Source organism: Podarcis cretensis (assembly GCF_951804945.1).
Source record: "Podarcis cretensis genome assembly, chromosome: 8".
Taxonomy (NCBI): Eukaryota; Metazoa; Chordata; class Lepidosauria; order Squamata; family Lacertidae; genus Podarcis; species Podarcis cretensis.
Window position 1 is genome coordinate 17937790 of NC_137177.1, and position 23086 is coordinate 17960875.

The 23086-nt window shown below is 44.9% G+C and overlaps 1 protein-coding gene and 1 long non-coding RNA gene across 2 annotated transcripts; one reads left to right on the forward strand and one right to left on the reverse strand.

Moving 5' to 3' along the window:
- Positions 1–1311: 1311 nt before the first annotated feature.
- LOC307221769 lies at positions 1312–2899 on the forward strand. Its single transcript, XR_013841493.1, has 2 exons — positions 1312–2485; positions 2516–2899. It is a non-coding gene; the product is annotated as an uncharacterized lncRNA (long non-coding RNA).
- Positions 2637–19894, reverse strand: PPP2R1A (protein phosphatase 2 scaffold subunit Aalpha). The gene is made up of 15 exons (XM_079986070.1): positions 19737–19894; positions 14924–15014; positions 14400–14500; positions 13161–13393; positions 12884–13031; positions 12645–12800; positions 12202–12316; positions 11265–11335; positions 10387–10521; positions 9347–9520; positions 8935–8995; positions 6899–7053; positions 5612–5754; positions 5321–5412; positions 2637–4029 (listed from the first exon to the last, which is right to left on the reverse strand). The coding sequence occupies exons 1-15, from the start codon at positions 19887–19889 to the stop codon at positions 4013–4015; spliced, it is 1845 nt and encodes a 614-aa protein (XP_079842196.1). The 5' UTR covers positions 19890–19894; the 3' UTR covers positions 2637–4012.
- Positions 19895–23086: the final 3192 nt, after the last annotated feature.

Sequence of the window (23086 nt, forward strand, 5' to 3'; positions counted from 1 at the left end):
GTGTTACATCCCATTGTCGGCCCTGAAACTTTCCCCTCACTTTGGACTTCAGGGTCAAGTGGGAAGGCACTTTGTGCATGCTCAGAAGCACTAATCATGGGTGTTAGGGCACAGCCTTTGAGATACACCTTCAACAGCTGGAATGTGGGGTTTTTTCGCGCCCATGACAAAATATCCTATGCTCTCCCCCCCTGCTGATCCTCTCAGGCAAAATACCCCACATTCCTTGGTGGAATGTCCTCATAATTCCCCCAGCAGGTCCAGTTGTTTGCCTTAACCTCTAGCAGTTAAATTTTGCCACCAGATGCTTGAAAATTAAGCCCAGCTGCATAACAGGCAGATTATTATTTTTTAATTATTATCTCTTAACAGTGACATTTGGCAAAACCTGTTGGTTTCTCTTCCAAGCATTCTGCCAAAGCATGACCAGAATACAAAAAATGGGCTAAATAAATGAAAATTTAATGCAGTGACACCAAGGAATAGTAGTTGTTTGTTATCAAAGCCCCTCCTGAAGCTGTTCCAGCTCTAAAAGAGCTCTCTCCTCCCAAGGGAGATGCAAAGAATATTTGCTCAGCAAAACAGAGAGAACACACAGAGCTGAGTACACGGAAAGTAGAAGGGGGTAGTTCTTCAGAAAATAAAGGACAGAACGTCCCCCTCCTTCCCCAATTTACTGTGGTTTTTTAATATTATTTTTTTTTAATTAGTTTTCCAATATATCCCCAACAATAGCCAAATTCAAAACAAAAAAAAATTCCTTCCAGTAGCACCTTAAAGACCAACTAAGTTAGTTCTTGGTATGAGCTTTCATGTGCATGCACACTTCTTCAGATACACTGAAACAGAAGTTTCCAGACCCTTCTATATAGTGAGAAGGTGGGGAGGGGTATTACTCAGAAGGGTGGTGGGAATGGGTGATTGGCAGATAGCTGTGATGAGCCTGTTGATGACTCTTAACGACTGCAATAGGTCTTACAGGAAAAAGCAAGGGGTGAGAAGGTGAAAAATGGCTTTGTCATGTATAATGAGATAAGAATCCAAGGTCTTTGTTCAGACCAGGACTCTCCATGGTTTTAAGTTTGGTGATAAGTTGCAATTCAGCAGCTTCTCTTTCCAGTCTATTTCTGAAATTCCTTTGTAGTAAAACAGCTACTTTGAGATCTTGTATAGAATGTCCTGGGAGATTGAAGTGTTCTCCTACTGGTTTCTCTGTCTTGTGATTCCTGATGTCTGATTTATGTCCGTTTATTCTAAATCTCTTTTTATCTTATATTCCGGAGAGGATTGCCGAATCCTAAATATAGAAAACATGGGCTTCCCTCGCCCCATCTCTCACTCTGAAGAAAATCTTCTCTCAATTCAAACCTTTGATCCATGTAGCTGGTATATTCCGCAGTATGTTGTTGCAATCCTTTCCCATCATGCACCAGTACTTTAAAGCCTATTTCACATCCATTTAAACAGCGATCTTCTGCTTCTTAATGGTGGTATAGGAGGGTTTTCACCAGGTGGTTTTTTTGCACTCGGTGCCTCCCTCATCTCATGCTAGAGCGAGAGCCAGGTACTTGGACAAACTGCAAGTGAAGCCCACTTTCCCCAGCCCTGCAGGGAATTTGCAAGGGTGATTTACCATGTCATCCTTATTTTTCCTTTGCCAATCCCCTGCTGTCCTGAGGGCTGCCTCCATTAAGGCAGGCGGGACCAGAAGCCCCAATTCACTCTAACACCCAACCATAACTGTTCCCATCCTGCCAAGATCTGGGAAAAGGCCTGCAATTCTTAGAAATGAAGCCCTCCAAAAGTGCTGCAATACGGGTTGTTCACTGGATTCCATTGTTGAGCTCCTCTCCAACAACAGGAACTGTCAACTGTAGTTCAGCGATGGGATAATGAAAGGGGCTCTAAAAATAATTAAGACATCCAGAGAAGACGACATGCAAAGTGGCAATATCTGAGTCTATGTAGTCAGCAAACGCCAAGAGGAAACCTGAGGCTCTCCAGATAACAGAAGCTTGTTATATAGAGAGGAGGGATTTGTTCTCTAGTGCAGAGAAGTATTTGCTTAGGATTCACAACCTATGAGTCTTGGGTCCCGATTCTGCAGGATGAATTCTCTTGCACAAAGCCCAACTGAAATGTACAGAAGTGAATACAAATTCAGAGCTATAACCTAGAGGCAACAGGCTTCCTGTAACTACTTCTCATTAAAGCAGTGGCCAGGGAACCTGTTTCTTCTGGAAAGCCACATTCTGTTGTGGGCATCCTGCAAGGACTGTGTGGGGCCAGTGGGTGAAGCAGCAAATGTGCCTTTTTGCCCAGCAGTGCAAAAGCCAGAAACTGCTACATCTCTCCTGCCCTCCCACCCCCAGCCTGTCTCCATTTGGGTGAGCAAGAGGCATGATCACAGTTCAAGTACACATTCCATACAGGCAAAAGCACTCTAGGAGGATACAGAGCAGGGCTAACTGGTGTTTTTGTGTGTGTGTGTGTGTGTGTGTGTGTGTGTGTGAAGCATCTTGAGGGATGGATAAAGAAGCCTGGAAGACTGAATTCAGGCCCACAGGCCCAAGTTTCCCCCACTCCTGTCTCAAATAGTTTCTGTCACCCCAGCCCAAAGTGAATGAGATGCCAAATAACGATCGAGCATTTTATTAATCATAGAGAGGAGGGGGGAAAAACAAGTGTACACCAAAAAAAAATTAAAAAAAATTCCAACAGTTTTAAAATTACATGCCACTAACAGAGAGGGTGTTTGTGTGTGTTTGTGTTAAGGGGTGTGTGGTTAGAAAACACACTTAGATACTTGTTCAGTGCAAGAACCACAGAGGCAGCAGCTGGGAACTAAAAAAAAAGAGGGGTCAGGACATAACTGGGGCAGACTAAGGGGAGGGGAAGAGGAAGTTGGTGGTGGTTTTTCATGATAGATGCTGGAGATTCCAATTGGCTAATATGTCACACTGGATAGTCCAAGCACTGCAGGAGACAGCGACCTGATTGCCCCTCCTGCTGAATGGTGTCTTCATAAAAGCATCCCTTTACCCCTCCAAATTTAGGAAGGGCCAAGCTTGAAAAGCGGACCCAAGACAACAATTCCTGCTGGGTTCATATCCTTCACCGCCCCAAAGTAATATTTTCTGCAAAGAGCTGCTTCTCCCAACATGCTATCTACAGAAACTCCTTCCAGCACAGAAGATAGGGTACGAGGGGGACCTTAACTGAGAAAGAATAGTAGTGAGTTTGGTGAGAAATTAAAACAATAGGGATTTAAGCACCCCTTCCTCCCCTCTCTGGGGCTGGAGGGGAGAGGCCTCTGCTGCATTCAACTTAGAGCATAAGAGAAGTTTGCTAACAAAGGAACCCCCTGAGAACTAGTTAGTTTTGTAACTGATGCTCTATCTGATTAAGTGGTGTTAGAGACACTGAATGGAGGACCCCTGGGACTTTTTAAATCGCTGGGATGGGGGAGTGGCAGGGGCAATCTGGCTGCCCACTGAGCAAAGTTCATCAAGAGGAAGGCCAAATCAATACCTCATGCACAGCTACATACAGCACTGTGGGGAAGTTCTCATGCAAACCGTGGCCAAAAGGTTACAGAAGCCCCAAGCACTTTGCCTCCCCAGAGTGTTCACATTGATCATGCCAAGTGTAGGTTTGAAGGGGCTGCTCTGCCTCTCATGAGTTTGCACCAGGAGGCAGGACTGGAGGGGGGGCACACGCGAGGGAGAGGCTGCCATTTGCTGCCACCTGGTGGCACAACAAAACTAAAGATGGAACCTGGCTAAGATGAGATAGGGAGGAAGTATCACAGCTGCCGAGGAAGGTTTCAGAACATGGAGCTAAGAGTGGAAGAGGGAGGTGGACTCCAGAGTCAGCCACTGACCAATATCACCATATGGATCCACGGGGTGGGGGCTGGTCATAGACATGCAGGGAAATGGGGAGGGGGAGAGAAAGATCGGTCCAATTGGGGCCCAAGTGGAAGAGACAACAGCGTCGGGACTCCTAGGGCTCAAACCAGTGCCAACACTGTGAAAAGAGAGAAAGAAAACTAGTTAAATTCTAAGGGTTACTTGCAGAAAGAGGCATACAAATTCCTCCACTGCCAGATTTCCAGATGGTTGGGTTTCTTTCTTGCATGAACAATCCCATATGCAATTATGAACATCTATTGTGAGGGATCATCAAGTCCAGAGACAAGTGACTGTACAGCCAGGAGAAGCAAGAGGGCTGCTGCTCCACCCTCTTGTCCTTGTTGGCTGATGGCTGCGACAGGAGCCGGCAGCTTGTAGGTATTAATGAGTCATCAGAAGCCATTCAGCCATAATCTCTGTGTCACCTCAACCACCAATCTCTTCCCCGTGGAGTCAGTCCACCCACTTAGAAAATAGTACTGAGCCAGGAGGAATCGAATGGATTGTGCAAACTAACCTGACAAATATTCAGCTCCAGGCTTACAAAAAGGACCAATCAAACTATCTGAGGGTGGGGATTGAAGGGAGATGTGAGAGCTACTGCCAAAACAAAGGAAGGCTGCAATGCTTGGGCCTTTTTTGTTTTGAAAGCAAATCTATGGAATGATGTGCGGTGAAGAAAATGGAAAGAGCAGCATTTCTCTCCCTCTCCAAGGACCATCTACTGAAGCTGGAAGGTGGGAGAGTCAGAACAAACAATAGGAAATACTTTACACTGCACATAGTGGAATTCATGACCATGTAATATAACACTAAGGCTATCAAGAAGCAGTAGTCATAAGGGCTATAAACTATCTCCATGATCAGTGGCTCCAGGCTACTGGGAAGCAGCAACACGCCCCAGGTCCTGCATGTGAGCTTCCTACAGGCATGTGGTTCGCCACAGTGGGGACCAGGAGGATGGACTAGATAGGCATTTAGTCTCACCCAGGAGGGCTCCTCTTTCACAGCCCTTGCTCCAAATTCAAGCAAGCCACAATGTCTGTATGCTTCCCCATCCAAGCTCTCTTTGATGTACACCTCTCCCTCCCACCCCTGCTGATCAAGGAGCTGGTAAAGAAAGCCTCCCCTTGCAGCAGCAATTCCTTTTCCTCCTCACTCCTCTTCCCTTTGGCTGGAAGAATTCAAGTATCAGGAGAAACACTTGGGCACTCTTCCAAGAGTTTGCACCTGTCTCAAATCTGGGACAGGAGCAAGCTGCAAGGCAACTCAGGAACAGAGGTTAAGAGGAGAAGGCCTCAAGCTGACAAGCACATCCTTCCTAGTTGGGAAGCTGGGAAGCAAGTGTTTTGTTTTGACACAAAGTGAGGTTGTTCCCGTTGGGGAAAAGGACGTTCCTGACTCACCAGTCAGCGCCTCCTGGGCGAAGTATTTGACATCCACATCGGGGTCCTGTGTTAGTTTCTCCAGCACTGGCTTCACCTCATTCTGAAGGGTGCTGTGGGGATAAGAGTGGCAGAGGGATAAGTAGGAAGAAGTGAGTGGAAGGCAAAGGCAGTAAATCCAAAGGTCTTCAAAGGCCCCAAGTGCTTCTCCCCTCCCCCCTCCCCATAAATGCATCCTCCAATTGGGAGGAGTTTCGGGACTGCTGCCATAAAGGCGTCAGGTGCAATGGTGCCCCCAGTGAACTGTCATACCTGTTGTCCAGGATTGGTCCAATTTTCTGAAGGGACTTGGCCACGTTGAAGCGGACGTTTGCTACGGCATCGCCTGCCATCCGCAACACAGTGGGAAGCATGTGCTTGGTGGTGATCTCCTGCCCACACACCTCTGACAGCACCTAGCAAAGGAAAAGGCACGATGGAACTGGATCATGATCAAGTGGGATCCACAGGGTACGTAGGAGACTTTGAGCTTCCCTTGGCTGCTAGGTCTGTGCTGCTCCTTACTTTGAATGCCATGCTTGCCGATGGAGCTAAAACCATGCCCTAGCCCTCAGAAAGAATGGGAGGTTTCACCACTGGGGGTTTCCACTAAACAAGTGAAGCACCCCTAAAATTTCTCAACGTGTTTCACAGAAAGAGCATAATTAATCTGTCCCATAGGATTCCTAGAAGCACTAAATAAAGGAGGAGTTTGAGGACTCTCTTCCTCCTCTCAAAGCATGATGCCCAATATCTAAAGCAACTGACAACCCAATCTCTCCTTATGGACTTCCCTGGACAGCTTATTCTTATGCAAAACAGCTCTGTGAGTACTTGGTGATAAAAAAAGAACTCTGGTGTATCCAGTGCTAATCAACCTCAGAATAGACCCATGGAAAATGAATGGAAAGGACTAACCTCAGACCACTGATTTCAACAGAACTTAGAGACAGGCATTCCAACTTGTGTGTTAAGGGGGGGGGGGGTCTGGAACCTGAAAGTTTTTACTCTCAAGTTTGAAAAGCAGAAAATCTCATCGGGGTAGGGGTGGGGGATCTCTTTTGTACCTGGCATGGAAGTCCACCCCTTTCCAATACCCCCCATCACCCTCCTCTTCCTCAGTGGTTTACACTGAAGTTAGTTTACATGGCGGGGGGGGGGGCAAATCTAAAGTTCTGCACACAAAATAAAATAAAAAAAATCTGCACACAAAATTTAAAATATGCACCCCAGTTAATTTTGAATCAGAAAACAGTTACATGAAGTAATCATGCAGAAATGGAAAATTCCACTAAAATACTGGAGAGGAATTTATTATCTGGAGCAAGAATTTTAGCTGCATCCAAATGGGACTGAAGTTCCTTCTAGGTCTAAATCATTTAACAGAATATGGGATGCGGCAATATTAAAACGATTAAGGACTTATAGGTGACGGAAGAGGAGAAAAGGAGAACATTTTTAATGCAGTATGGCGGCTCTTGCATGGTGGAGAACACATTCTTCCCTTTGCCCTGAGTTCATCCCAACTTCCTCCTCTACCCCATCCTTGCCCCAACTCACGTTGATGCAGAAGAGCGTGGTCATGCGGTGCAAGTAGTTGGGGTCGTTGGACATGGCCAGCACCTTGGGGATGATGGTGGCATGGGCCCAGTCCTTGCCAAACTTCTCCACAAGCTTCTTGAGGTTGCTGGTAGCTGCCTCTCGGATAGCGTAGACTGGAGAGGAGAGCAGTGTCAGCACAGGTTAAAAGGTGAGAACACTCCGAACTAATGCTATTGTCCAACTTCTTCAGCACATTTGGCAAAGGAAGCCACCTACCCACTCTGAAGTTTGCAAGATTTTCATGCATGTGTGGGTACTTATTAAGGTCGTGCACCAGATCTGGTCCCGAGCCCAAACCAAATTCGGTCAATGGGAGGAGTGGATATCACTGTAGGCCCTTAGCGGCTCTATGTCAAAAGCCCTATATGCTTTGCATTGGAAAACAATAGAAGCCCAGCTCAATTTTAGACCACAAATGCTGCAAGGACTGAGTTGGGATTGTACTCCTATGCCTTATACATGTCACTTGTTTCCTGCCCCATTAAAATTCAAAGCAGGAGATGGAGGTGTGACAGATTTCAGAGCTCCGCTCCAAAAAACAATAGGCATCTTTCCACTGGCAATTTACATCCACTCTAACATGGCATTTGTCACTGGTTAAGCATCCCTTCCACGAAAACATTTGAAATTAGCAGTGATATTCTGGGATGGAAATGAGGGAAGATAGGCTTTCACAGATTTCATAAATTGATAGCTCATTTAACAATTTGAATTGGTCATTGGTCACACATTTTATTCGGTGGAGACGAGACTGAAAGGCACAAGTTCACTTCTGAATCATTCTGGATGCACTGAATGACTGAATGGCAGAAGGAAATGGGTAAAAAAAGCAGTTGCTTTTGTTTATAAAGCTTTTGGGCCTCACAGTTTTTCAACAACCCCTAATGGCCCCAGATATTTAAATTTTAGTTACGTTATTCCCCCTCCACACAAAATGACTAAAAGAAATTTTAATTAGTGAACGTCTGTTATTGAATACACATTTGTCTGGTTCAGACATTGCTAAACCAGGGGTAGCCAATGTGGTAGCACTTGGATGTTCCTGAACTGCAACTCCCATCATCCCTAACCACTGGCCATGCTGCCCTGATGTGATGGGAAGAACTGGTGGTCTTCAGGTGTTGCTGGGACTCCTACATTGGCTACCTGCACTAAACCATAGTTTAGTGTTACAAGAGCAAGCCTCAGAAGGCTTCACGGTCTCATGCTTCCCCTCTGGTGTGGCAGCAAAGTGGTTCAGAAGCCTTTTTTCTACCACTTGTATGTTTCCCACAGCCTGCAGTGTCATCTGAACTTGGACAAGCAATGGTTAACCTTAACTATGCTTTCAAAAAACCATCATTAATAACCACAGTTTAGTCTGTTATCTGATGTAAAACAAAGCAGAAGCTTCTGAGATGTGCCACAAGCACGAGGTTTTCTGTGGCTTATATAAACTATAGCACGTGTAAACCAGGCTATTGAATTAATGCAGCAAACCACCATGGAAACGAGCTACATTGCCTCTCCATCATTGTGAAATAATAGCATTGAACTTGAGCTTAATTGCTCCTGTGGCTGAAAAAGAACTCTCCCATTCAATATAAAAAAATACAACTTTTATTCCTGCACTAAAAGCTTAGATGAGCCAATTCTCTCTGCTGGAACAGGAGCTTTCATAATGGATCCCATTAGCTTTGAAATATACTTTCCATGTTAGAGATCACTAGTTGGATATAAAGTGCTTGATATTTTAAAGAGATATAAAGCACCTGGGCCATAATTCAAAGAGCCACTTTAGCATGTGCTCTTGGTCTCCCTTCCTCTCTACAGCCCCTTTTCCTACAAATAAGGGTGATAAAAATCACCCCTCTAGTTAACACGGAGAGACTGCACCTCTAATTCTTGTCCAAATGTGGCATTCAACCTTCCTTCATTTGAACAAATGCAAATGTAACAACAGGGAGAAAAAAGATTAAGGGAGGAAAAAAAATGTTTCAACTTAAGAGCCTTACCGTGATCCACCAACCATGCCATGCAAAGGGAATTTAGCTTCTCGTCAAAGAATTCCACACCCTACAGAGGGGAAATTGCAGAGAGCTCAGATTAACTTGCGCTAATGCTGTTTATGGGATTCTCACAGTCAGAAACAAAACACGGAGAAAGTGGTCTCGCTCATATGGCAGGTAGGGAGCAAACCAGCACAAAGGTTGTGAAAAGTTCTAGGTTTTTAAGCTGAATGGTTAATACTCCCCAAGCAAATGGGCAGTAACTAGCAGTTCCCACAAGGCGGAACACATACAAAAGCTTTCACAAAGCCAAACAATGTGCCTGCGGCAACCCAGGCCCAGCTGACCCAAGAATATTTGATCACTGTGTTCTCCCAGCATGTCAAACTCATACGCAAAAAGCCAAAGATGCACTTACTAGCTGCCCAGCCAACAGGGGCATGTACTCGATGATGGCCAGTCGCACACGCCACTTGGCATCCTCTGCCAACTCCACAATGGCTGGCAGCAGGGACTGGGACAGCTGCCGGATGCCAATCACCTCATTCACACAGTCCAGGTTAGAGATTATATTGAGTCTGACTTCCGGGCACTGCAGAAATGTGAACACAGTGACATCAGAGGGCAGTTCCACCTCCCAGATGCAACCCCTAAAATCCACCCACTCTTTTGACGACTGCAAATACTTGCATATCTTCTTCCACCACATCTAAACTAGGCTTGCAACCTTTGACTTGGAGAGGTGGCTTTGATTTATTTTCTTACTACCCCAGCTTCCTTCCATCAAAAATCCCAAGGTGGCGTACATGTGGCTCCCAGGCAATCAACTATCTAGGCGCTGACAAGACTCAGACTTGCTTAGCACCAGTCTGCGCCTTCAGACCATACTGGGAGCACAGCCTCCCATTTCAGAGATGGAAGACACCAACCCTAATCTAAATGGACCTGCTTTGGTCATATAAGCCCTTGAACACCAAAGTCAAGGGTAGGGGTGATACTGTGTAGGAACCTATGTAGGTCCATCCCGTTCACTATTGAGTTTGTTCACAAATCTTTCCAGTCCCAGCTACTTAGCACTGAACCTGGAACCCTAAACATATAAAGCATGTACTCCATTACTTTTCTATGGCCTCTTTAGAGAAATTGGTCATTTATGACTCCAGCCGAGTTCCCAGAATTCCGGGGGGACAGGGGACCACAGAATCCTAACTCCATCAGCCCCAGCCAGGAAGGCCAATGGTCAGGGATGATGGGAGTTGTAAGTCAACCACATCTGGAGGACACCAGGTTGGGGAAGGGTATATTTAGCACTTCCGGGGCAAGGGAGTGAAGCAGCCATGAAATAATGCAACTTCAGGAGATCAAGGCAGGGAAATGCTCCTAATGCTGAACAGTTTGACACAGAACTGTTAACAAGTGGACCAAAGGAACATGATGGGGGGGGGGGGGACCACTCACCTCATCTTTGAGCTGAGCCAAGAAGAGAGGCAGAAGGTGTTCGATTGTGTTGTCTTTGCCCAAAATGGGAGACAATCCCATGATCACAGATGCCAAAGCTGATTTTACATGTTGATTGGCATCTGACACGAGTTCCTGAATGGCAAAAAGTATTAAAAACAAAAACAAACACAAAGAAATTTACTTGCTTGCCGTGAGGCCAACCAGAAACACTGCACTCTGGGTGGCCCACAAACATAAAATACAAGAAAATGGGACACACCGAACACAAACGTATCTACAGTAACTCTTCAACCCATCTGCACAGCTCATCTGTCTTACTTCCTTATTCTATTACAAGCAACCTTTATACCATGGGCAGGCAAACTAATACCATGGGCTGGACCCAATCGCCTTCTAAATGTGGCCTGCGGATGGTCCGGGAATCATAGTGTTTTCACATGAGTAGAATGTGTCCTTTTATGTAAAATGCATCTCTGGGTTATTTGTGGGACCTGCCTGGTGTTTTTACATGAGTAGAATGTGTGCTTCTATTTAAAATGCACCTCTGGGTTATTTGTGGGGCATAGGAATTTATTCATTCCCCCCCCCCAAAAAATAGTCCGGCCCCCCACAAGGTCTGAGGGACAGTGGACTGGCCCCCTGCTGAAAAAGTTTGCTGACTTTATAATGTAAATCGCCCTGTGATTGTCAGGTGACAGGCAGTATATTAATTTAATAAACAAACAAACAAATAGTTAAGTCGCCCCCTGCTTTAACAGTGAGACACTTGCCTCCATGGTTTCTTCAGCCCTTAATTGTACTGTTATAGCAAGCTGACAAATGCTTCAAAAAACAAGCTCAAGACTCACTAGAGATTGTCGCGTCCTGGAACATACCTTAATGCAGGGCAAGATCTGGGTCATAATGACATTTTCACGGCAATCAGCAGACAGGTTTTCACAGAACTCTTAAGGAAAAACAGTAATCACGTTGTTAGGGCTTCACAACCAAAGTGGTGCAGTGGGAATGCTGTTTATCTGGCTAACAAAGGAGCCCATCAGGAAGATATGAGCTCTAAGTTAATCTAGTAGTCCATTAGGCATCATCACTCCACTGTCAGACTTCCTAACACACCATAATGTACAAATTACTGATCTCCAGAAACACATATTCCTGCAACTGAATTTAGACAAGTCTCTCGTTTCTATAGAGACTGTCATTTGGCTGTTTAAAGGTTAGTTGAGTTGTTGCGGCATTATAGAACTATGTCATGTGCTACCTTTTTTTTCTGACCTATGTGTGGAGTCTTGTATCTGTACTACAGCCACACCAAATCACAGGAAGCAAGGCTTGTATTTTACTGTATATCAGTTACATTCTAAGCATGTGTCCAGCTATCATAGCTATGTAAATAAGGCTTGAAAAATAGTAGGTGTCATTTTTAAATGGCTCCAGCACACAGACCATGAGTGCTCTGAATGTTAGAGCCATTTCACTTTCCCTTTAAACATTTTACCTCTTATAGGCATTCATTTTCTATCACTTACATTGTTCCTCTAACAAGCTCAGAATAAAGCCACGTCGAGGGAACAGAAGGTATATACAACAAAAATCTGATTTGCAATATTTGAATTATTTGAGTGTCAAATTTACCTTTTCTAGAACAGAAATAGCAGTATTTGTAGCACAAAACACAAACAGCTTTTTACAGGATTTCAGATAAGTGAGAACACGGATGGGGCAGGAGCACCCCTCAGAGAATCTGGGTTCCCTTTGATTCCAAACAATTGGAAAGAACAAGCCGCCACCACAGGCATTGTGACTGCAACTGACCTTTGACTTTGTGGGAGGCAGCAGCCCGCACTTCAGCTTCACAGTCTTTCATCAGGTTCTGGAATGCCGGGACCAAGTCGGTTTTTGTGATTTCTGGACCGACAGCTTTCTGGAGCTGTAGGTAAGAAAGGGAAAATATATGATGATCCCAAATAGATCCCTGCCAAAAAGAATTGTGCTCCAACTGAGAAATACCCAGGAAATGTAGAAATAAGAGGAAAGGACACGGCTTCTGACCAGAGGAATAAGAGCACGAAGTGAGTTTTTGCAACGTTTTTTTAATAAGTTGAATTGAGAGGTTTTTCTAAAAAAGAAATAATGTGTGTATACACACACACAAAGTCTGAGTTTCAGATGATTTGATCAAAAGGCTGGGTATAAATCTTTCAAATAAAACGAATACCACACAAGCACTGCTGAGGCATACATGGATTCGTACTAACCTCCGTGAACTTGTCAGCCACCATGTAACGGACCCGCCAAGATTTGTCCTCTGCTGCTTGCCGTAGTGTTGGCATCACCAACGATTCCAGGTCCTCCTGGGGCAGGAGCTGTGCAATATTAACACAGGCCTCCACAGCTAACAAACGCACAGAGTCCTGTATGAGAGACATGAGGTGGGTTACAGGTGATCTAGTGCGGCCCAGCCCTCTCCCAGAAAGCAAGGTGCCATCCCACAGACCTGCTCATCAGAGGCCAAGTTAGAGAACATGGGGATGATCTCGCTCTTGACATGTTCCAGCTCCAAGACCTTTGCAAATTCACCCAGTTTAGAGGCTGCCGCTCGCCTGACCATCGGAGTGTCATCTGAGCACAAGTTCCGGAAGTACCTGCAGGAAAGGGATAAGGACTGTTAGCTGGGAAATACGGAGCCCTCTGAATTGGTGTCTCTCACCCTTTGACATCAGTGACCCAACCAACAGCCCACTCCATACCTTAATGTAAAGCATTTCACTTACTGTCGGAGCTCAGCTTTGACCGAACTGGAGACTCGAGGGTAACAGACACTGAAGAGGCCACAAGCAGAGGTGCGGGAGGTGAACCAGTCACCTCCTGCCAGGCGCTTCACAAGGGGAACAAAGTGGGCCTCAAGGTCAGATGGAGAGTGTTCATGGGAGATGGCTCGCAGAGACTCCACCGCTTTGTCCCGGACCACTGTCTCCTCAACAGTAGCAAGGCTCTCAAGCGGAGGCTGCAGCACAAAGAGGGAGGATACATTACACATTAAATGCAATGTCTGCAGCTTAGCATACCAAAGAGTGTTGTAACACCAAATGTGTTACTGCCTGACCTTTTGCGGGTTTCTTATTACAGTAAGTAATAACAGAAATGGAGGGGGGAAATTTGAAGAAAAATGTGATGTTCTGAAAGCTAGATAAATCATCTAAAGATGTGGCATCCTGTCTAAGCAACTTCCTCCCAAGGGAATGTAAGACTGGCTCCATGTCAGCTTTCTGTTCCACATGGGTTTTTAATAGCTTTTATAGTATGTGAGTTAATTCCACTTCTCCAGGTTTCTAGGCATGTTCTGCTCCATTCATAATCTAGTTTACTGATAATCTAGCAAGGGTCCCCAAGGCAGTATGTGTGTATGTACACACACACACACACACACACACGAAACTAAGTTTAGATATTTTGGTTTTGTACACTGCCTTGGATACCCCCTCTAGGGCCAAAATACAATTTATAAATATTTTTTATAATAAATCAACAAATCCCTCAAGGAAGAAAACAGTCTTCTAATACAGCATGCCCCTGTTACAATCTTTGGCCCCTGTGCGATTTATGGAAATACAGAAGTATTTCAAAGAAGTATAAAGAGAAGGAAGAAGATTTGGAAAGTAAGGGGTGCGACCTGTATTGGTGTGTGAGAGCGGATGTCAACCATGCAAAGGGTCCAAATACAAGGTTACAGCATCTGTTGTTTTGGGGCAACATTGTTGGAAGCAAATGGGAAAGGCATTCCATATACCATTAAGCTGCACTTTAGAAGCAGGCAAAGGGTGGATGCATGCTACCATTTTACAACATATCCTTTTTACTAGTGGGCAGCATAATCCAACCTAGGACCACCCTCAAATCTGCTAATGACCAACACTTCCCCCCACCAAAGTTTGAAAGAAACAGAGATGTTAGAAAATCTCACATTCTCCCACTGTGGAGAGCACTCTTCCCCAGTCATTCACTGGGCTTACCAGCAAGCAATGGACATATTCAGGGCCCCCAACCAGAGCTGTGAAGGTTCCCAGCTGTTCCGCCAGAGCAAGTAGCACTTCATCCTCATCATAAATAGTGTCTGTGGGGAGGGGGGGGGGAAAGCAATTAAAGCAAATCAAGACTAAAATCTGCATTGTCAAGAGCACAGAATCTGGAAGCTAACATGATGTGAGAATTTGAAGATGTGAACTTTTGCCCTCCAGTGCAGGAAATAAACAATCCCATCAGCACAATCTTGAACCAACTAAATTCAACAAGGACGCAGTCCCTTTCTTTTGGCAAGGCTGCATTCATCAGCAAAGCTTTGAAAAGGATTTAAAATTCTGCAAGAGTCTCAAGTGCCGCTGAGCACGTATATACTGCAGCCCTAAAAAGGAAATCACTACAGCTTTTTGAAAGGGATTTGGGGTACTGCCCAAGCTGCAATTCAAACGCACATGCATCACAGCCCCTAGACTCAATTCTTATTCTCTAAAATCAGAGTTCCTGGTCTTTTCATTACCTGTGAGAAAAGGCAAAAGCTCACTGCGCGTCCTCTCAACTCCCAGGGCCAGTGCAATGGTAGAGAGTTTCTTGATGCTGTTCAGACGAAGCTGGATAGGGGAGAAAGAAATCAAAATAACATATTTTTTAAAGGTGAGCCACTAATTTGCCAGCCAACCCTGATTCTTCATAAGATGTCACTGGAGTACAATCAATATAGCAATAGCAAGTTAAGTGGTATGTAATCAGAAAACATACGTGACGCTCAAGAAAAGGTCCATGGGAGGTATGGCTTTTCCCAACTCTGAAATAAGCAGGCCATAACTTGTGGGAGCGAGAAATGGGAGGAAATATTTCAGAGATGTCCCCTGTAACACTATTGATTACATACAGAACAAATGTACTTTGCAAATAAATCCACAAAAGTGGATGGCCTACTTATCATTTTTACACTACGATATGCAGCCAGTGTGGCAAATTGAGGGTACCAAATGGGACACTTCCTGGACAGAGAAAGCCTGGACATAATTAGCTGTGCACTCACTAGATTGCTGTAATGTGCTGCAAGGAATACCGGACTACCTATGTTTTCCAAAAACATGCCTGCTAGTTTGCCAAGTGGAACCAGCCAATAGAAACATCTGTTTGTTTTAACGCAACTGCACTAACTTCCAGCCCATTTTTGAAAAGAAAAAAGTATTAGCAGCTGTCCTGGGAGCAGCAATACTGTATGAGCGGAACATTATTATTATCTATACAGTTCAATAAATAGAACACCCAATTGCTGAGATGGGCTGTTTCCTGTTATGAATCACCCAATTAATCATCCACATCGCTGTCAGGAAAGTGATTTCTGGAAGACTACGACTGGTGGCAGATCATCATCATGCAGGGGACTGTGAGATAACATCATGAAGCCATCTAGAAGAATGAGTTTAGTTAGGCGGGCCCAGTAATAAAGGTAAAGGTAAAGGTACCCCTGCCCGTACGGGCCAGTCTTGACAGACTCTGGGGTTGTGCGCCCATCTCACTTAAGAGGCTGGGGCCAGCGCTGTCCGGAGACACTTCCGGGTCACGTGGCCAGCGTGACATTGCTGCTCTGGCGAGCCAGAGCCGCACACGGAAACGCCGTTTACCTTCCCGCTGGTAAGGTAAAGGTAAAGGTACCCCTGCCCGTATGGGCCAGTCTTGACAGACTCTGGGGTTGTGCGCCCATCTCACTTAAGAGGCCAGGGGCCAGCGCTGTCCGGACACACTTCCGGGTCACGTGGCCAGCGTGACATCGCTGCTCTGGCGAGCCAGAGCCGCACACGGAAACGCCGTTTACCTTCCCGCTGGTAAGCGGTCCCTATTTATCTACTTGCACCCGGAGGTGCTTTCGAACTGCTAGGTTGGCAGGCGCTGGGACCGAGCAGCGGGAGCGCACCCCGCCGCAGGGATTCGAACCGCCGACCTTTCGATCGGCAAGCCCTAGGCGCTGAGGCTTTAACCCACAGCGCCACCTGCGTCCCTTTGGGCCCAGTAATAGTTGAGGGCAAAAGGTGTTTTTTTTTCTCATTAACACCCCTTTTAATTTACCTCTTCACTCATTTTGCACGCAGTGCCATTAAACTATTGCTTGTGAATCCCACTGTTTTGAATAGTTAAAAGGAAAGCCCCCAAAGCAGCAACTCAATAGTTGTTCTTGCTTTGCTGGGTAAAGGGAAACTCTTTGAACAACCTGGAGACGGGCAGGGATACCCCTACAAGATTGCCTACTGTGAAGGGGGGATGGAATGGTGCTGAGCAGGGGCCGGCAAAGTTTTTGTGGTTTGGGCCATTTCACGGTCCCGCATACACCAAGGTGGGCCGGAGTGTGTATGCGCACGCGCACACATGCTATTTCCGGCGCTGCGAAGGAGGCATGCGCAGCTTCCCATTGGCGGCAGGAGCTTTCTGCAGCCAATGGGAAACTGGCCAGCATCATGGAAGGCGCTCCCTGATCTGCTCCGCACTGGTTTAGGTTGCAGACCCCTGGTGTTGAGTGTCTGACATACCAGAGAAGATGATTAGGTACATTACACCTATCCCCTCTTCCAATCTCTCCCTCAATGAAAATATCTCTGGCCACCTTGCCAACCTGGCCTCTGGTCTGCTGATGCTGTAGTAAAATTCCTCCAATCTATTACTTTAGCACGGTTGATCTCAACTATATTACTGAGGGTAGGTGAGCTTGGAGAAATTACTCTCTCCCAGCTGTGGCCCCCATGGGTACTCAGGTTTGGAATCAGAATAGATTGGAGGGCTGGGGGAGAGAATTATGTGGTCTTCCTCCAGGCTATTTAGGTGGCAATCTGCTGTGTTTGAACGTTGTGCAGGACAATTAAGACAAACTGGAAATTCTGCTGCTATACTGCCCACCCTGCTGTCCAGCGGTCTCGCTACCCGTATCAGGAGGTGACCTCAGCTTTGTTGTTGAGAGTGCCCAGGATTGTTCTAGGGGATCCCAACACCCACCATATCAAGGGCAGCTCTGGACCAGACAGCCAGAGCAGTCCCAACACGTCACTGGCCCAAGCCATGTAGCAGAGAACAATATTGATTTGTTTTTCTAGTATTCTTAATAATATTATTACTGTAGAATACGCACAGAGAAAAAAGATTTCCCTTGTTTAGGCTGGCACACTAGCTATGACCTTGGGCATATATGGGCTAGCTTTCAAGCCCTGATAACTTACTGAATTTATTCCTGCAATGTGTATCATATGTGGAGGAGCTGCAACTGAAGCTGAAACTTCAGTTAGTACCCCTGTAGCCATATTCTGTATCATCTGGGGCAGGTGTATATATTATGCCAGTACTCCATCATATTTTTGTTTGTCATTATGATATGTATTTTTCTGTTTTTATATTGTAAACCGCCTTGTGACCTTCGGATGAAGGGTGGTATTGAAACTGAATAAAATAAATGATAAAAATCTTCACTGACTTTTGTTCCACCCCTGAGCCCAATTTTAAGTACTGATTTTGACACTGGCATCTGAAGGAGCACCTCTCCCCACATGTACCTACATATGCCTTGAGTTGTCATCTGATGCTCTTCTCAAAGGGCTCTTGCCAAATGAGGCAGGAAAGGCCTTCTCAGCAGCCTCACCATCACCACCTGTGAAGTGCCTTCCCCAGAGAAGGCATCTATTTTAAGAGATTTCCAGCACTTGGAAAAGCTTTCCTTTTTCCCAGGGCTTTTAATATCTACTGTTATAACTCTGCAAAATTTTAATTCCTCTGTGGTGCATTTAATTTAATGTTGCATAGTTGTGATCCTCTGCTCAGTCTATATTTATATATAGTTCTGAAGCTTTTGTTACTATATTGATAGCAGAAATTATTATAACTTGTTCTTGTTTTTTCTTGCAAGCCCCCTAGAAAATGTCTCACAGTGCAACTCACAAATATTATAAATTAATAAAGATGAAGAGCCTTAATAACACCTATCTCATGCTACATGTATGCACTGCACTGCACGGCACACACACACCCATCTCCCATACCTTTCTATAATACCTTAATGTAATGGGAAACTGATTTACATGAAGAGGTAGGTCTTACACTCTAAATTCAACAGGGGACAGCTTAAAAAGTATGAATCAACAAAGATAACAAGGGATAAAAGTAAGTAAGGGAAGCCGGTTTACAACCGTCAAGTAATTAAACACATTTTACATCCAAAACAGAAAACCCCTAAGTGACACCCTGAAGCCCTTTTCATCACATCAAATCACAGCAGGGAAATAGCACATGTACGTATTCTTCCAATGAACCTTTCCATTTCCCTCCCCCAACCCTTTACTGGCTTTTAGACTGTTAACTCCTCAGGGCAGAGACCTTGTTCTGTGTTGTTCTACAAACAACAGCTTACAGTGTAGCTGTTTTACATACAAAATACCAAGGAACAGCTATTTTAAATGCACCTCGGTTGCCACCTCTGCTAGCCCTCAAACAATTCCATCACTGCAGCTGTTTGGGGCCAAAACACATCTATTGTATCACCAAACAAAGTACTATATTATGGGAGGTATTGAGGGATGCAGCCATTCCCAATGGGCAGGCACCATGCTAGCTAGCATTAATCACAAATTCCAAAACTATGCATTCCTTACAACCAGAAGCCCAAGTAGATAGAGAGAGAGAGAGAGAGAGAGAGAAAAGGGGAGCAGTCACGCACCCCACATACATAGTAAGCTACCTCAAAGATGGCACCCCTACTGATATCTCCCCGCCCCCATGACTGGCTCCCCTCCATGACAATAGGCTATGCACCACTTCCTCGTCTATGTCCTTAGCCTAACAACCCCCTGGAAAAGCCGTAGCATGACGGGCAGGAGACCCCTCCCCTGGAGATCAGATCAAGACGCTTCCTTGATTGGTCAGGAAACATCCGTATAATGAATAGGCGAGGCTCGACCCAATCAGGAACCTCCTCTCGCCATTCCATCAATATATTTATTAAAGGAAAAGGCGACCCTCCTCTTGACTGTTTTGATTAACCCCCATACTAGACAAACAGGTCGCCCAGCCAATCACGTGGCTGCTCGCAACACGGACGAAGGGGAGTCACTGAATAATACAGACCCTTCCATTAGCCAACACCCTGCTCCTCGCCTTCTCAAATGAAAATCCTTACAGCCAATCCGGTTGAGCTTCTGATCGCTCACACGCGGGGTTCTCGGATGAAAAGTGGCCGCTGATTGGATACTGTAACCCAAGGCGCGGCTTTCGGGCCCCGGCTGCCCGAATAAACTCCGGCCGCTTTCCCTTACGCCCAGGGAGGCCTCGGTTGACGCGAGCCGTACCTGAACGTCTTCGTTCCGCAGCTCATCGATCAGCACAGCAATAGGGTAAAGGGAGTCATCTCCGTCGGCGGCCGCCATCTTACCTCCCGGCTTCAGCTCTGAAGGGTGCGCGGGGTTCGCGCAGACGCCTTGCAGGGGCGGCTCAAAAGCCATTGGCTGCCTAGTATGTCACTCTCAACTATTCCTGAAGCTAATTGGCTTGTTTCTAGCACGCCCCACCTCTTCTGTACTCCTGTTTGAAATAGCCTTCTATCAGTCATCCTCTCTCTTGCTGCCCATTGGATTATACATTCAGAATTAGACCACTCAGTAAAAAGCATTGGGAACGGGTGCCCTTAAAACCCACCTCTTTCTTATAGCCATTGGCTAAATATACTCTATCCCCACCTCCGTCACCCTATCATGGGTTGAATTTTATTTGTATTCCCAGTCAATTCGGCTCTGCGGGCTCTCAAAGGAAATGCCCCTCCATCCTTGGCACGCGATTGGAAGGAACCGAAATCCCGCCCTCCATGTTTTGGAAGACGATTGGCTGTTCATTTTTGAACGACAATGAAGAGTATCCAATCGTAGGCATTTGCCTCGCCGAAGAGGCGGAGATGGAAAATGAGAAAGGGGTCGGACAGCGTCCATACGCGTTGCCGAAGCGACCGCGCGTTATTTCTGCCCACCGGGCGACGGAGTTCTCTTCTGACGTCACTGTACATTGTGGCGCAATTTTAAAACGCAGGCATATGATGTCATCTTTGCGGGATAATAGGATTAACTAAAAAAAATTCAATACATAAAAGTGTTACGTATGTAACCGCTATTCACCATAGGATTGGAATGGACCCCAGGAGTCATCTAGTCCAGTAGCACCCTGCTTGTGGTTAACGCTTAGCTGGAATGAAATATTCAACGCAGCAATAGAGAAATTAAAATAATAATTTATTTGTCAGACAAATAAATGATAGACACAGTGGTATATGGTTACCAAAGCTCTGCCCCTTCCAGCCCTGATGGCCAGCACTTATATTTCCTCAACCCAGCCCCCTTGCTCCTCCTTTGGCTGCCTCTGTCCAATCAGCCTGGTTGAAATTCCTATTGGCTGTTTGCTAGAACCAATCATAAAAGATACACCCATTTCCTATTACCTTTTATGGGAGACAAAGAGCTATATTTCCTTCTATCCATAAATGGCAGACAAGTAGCCATATATCTTACATTTGCCTCGACAAGGCACCTTAATTACCAGATCACCTTTTGCCCCTGTTGCCCCTGCGTTCCAAAACAAATGGCTAAAACAAATGGCTTGTGGTATTAAATTCTATCTAAACAGAGATTTTGGGTTCACATTCTCACACACCATCAATGAAATAAGTATCTTACATAAGAATCTAACTTTTTTTACCTTCTAAATCCTATGCATAATTACATTAAGCCAACAAATCTCATACATAACATAGATAGCTTTTTAGAAGAAAAGGCCTTTGCAACGTAAAAAGGAACTCAGTAAAAAACAGCTTCAAAAGAAGCCTCTTCAGTTTACACCCCCTTTCCCAGCCAGCTGCTTTTCCCACTAGCTCTTCCCAAAATTTATTGCCCTTACGAAAATATGGCTAGAGTCTGATGAGAGGCACATGGTATTATTTTCTGTTAAACAATAAATCTTACTATTTACCAACTCTTAATTAGTGTTTTTGCAGCTTGATTGTATTCTGTAATTTGTAGGGTCAGTGTAACATTTGCTCCCAGCCTGTAATTCCCTTTTACAACTTTGAGAAACTTGTCTCCTGCTACTGCTATAAATCAGGGGGGGGGGGCATGTTCAGAAGATAAACAACTGCCAAAGTACTTAGCCAGCTGGTTTCTGCCTAGCATGAAACATTTGCAAATATATCTTTAAGCTCATTTTAAAATACAGGCCTTGATCAGATGCCTCAGCTCCTCATCCCATTTGAAACTATACCTGCCCCTGCTTAGCTTTGCTAAAATGTACTAAACAAATGAACCTATGTTGCCTATTCTCATAGTACACCAGTATAAAATAAGCAGCAAATAAGCTGCACACAAAACACTACCAAACCATTCTACGTTCTAAATCTTATATTAATAATCCAAAAATTGAGATCTACTACAGATCTACTACAGAAGCCACAAACAGAAAACTCATTCAAATGGTGTCCAAAAGGAAGATTCAGTCTTTAGAGTTCCTTTAGCCAGGCTTAGTAAATGAATAAATGCTTAAGTCAAGAAAGAACTTAACATATGAAGTTGAATGTATGTAATGCACCAAAATCTTGAGGGAGAATTTCCTGAAGAAAGAAATTAAATATTGTAGCTTAATCTAAAAAGAAATGTAACATATGGACTTGAATGTTTATAAATGTATCAAAAGCGTGAGAGAGAATTTACTGAAGAAGCCCGAGACTCTTCATTGGCGAAACAGGTGATAAACGCTGGCACCCTGTCTAACTCTTGTGCATAACATCACCGACACTTCGTTTGATCAAACATACTTTTGTTGATATCTACAGGAGCCTGGGTAAAGGAACTCTAAAGACTGAATGAGTTTTCTGTTTGTGGCTTCTGTAGTAGATCTTGTACATAGCTCTCTCAATTTTTGGATTATTAATATAAGATTTAGAATGTAGAATGGTTTGGTAGTGTTTTGTGTGCCGCTTACGTGCTACTTGCTAAAATGTACTGGCAGTTTTCATGCTACACCAGTGGTTCTTCTCCGACTGTGGCAATGTTCCGTCTAGTCTGCACAGTGGATCTGCCATCCATTGTTGAACCAGCCCCATTCGATGAATAAAATGCAAGCAACAAAATAATTTATAAACGAAATGTGTGCACATATGTGTGTGCTTATGTATTGATAATGAACTCTGCATGTGTCTCACTGAATGCATGCCAAACAGAATTATACAACATCTTCAGCTGCTCTGGTGCTGCACTGACGAGAGGAGAACATTGCAAATGACCTCAGAGGTCCAAACACAGCTCCTGATCCCAGCAACGTTTACAGTTTCTTGCAGGCCCTATGACAGCTGCAATTCCCCAACAACCTGGTAATCTTGAAAACAGGCCTGAAGCAAAAACAACTGGAGGACATCATGTTGTCTACCTCTACTCTAATGACTACTCCAGGCTGGCTCACAAACTACCTGCAAGCAACCCAAATTACTTCTAGGTCAGGGTTTCTTGTTTTTTTACGGATCACTTGGAAATTTTCTGGGGTCTTTGTAGACCATCTAATAAACTGTTCTTCCCACCCCCCATTGAAAGCACAGGCATTGCTCATTTTTTAAAAATATTTTTTTTGGACAATTTATATACCATGCCAGTTTAAACTCTAAGCAGTT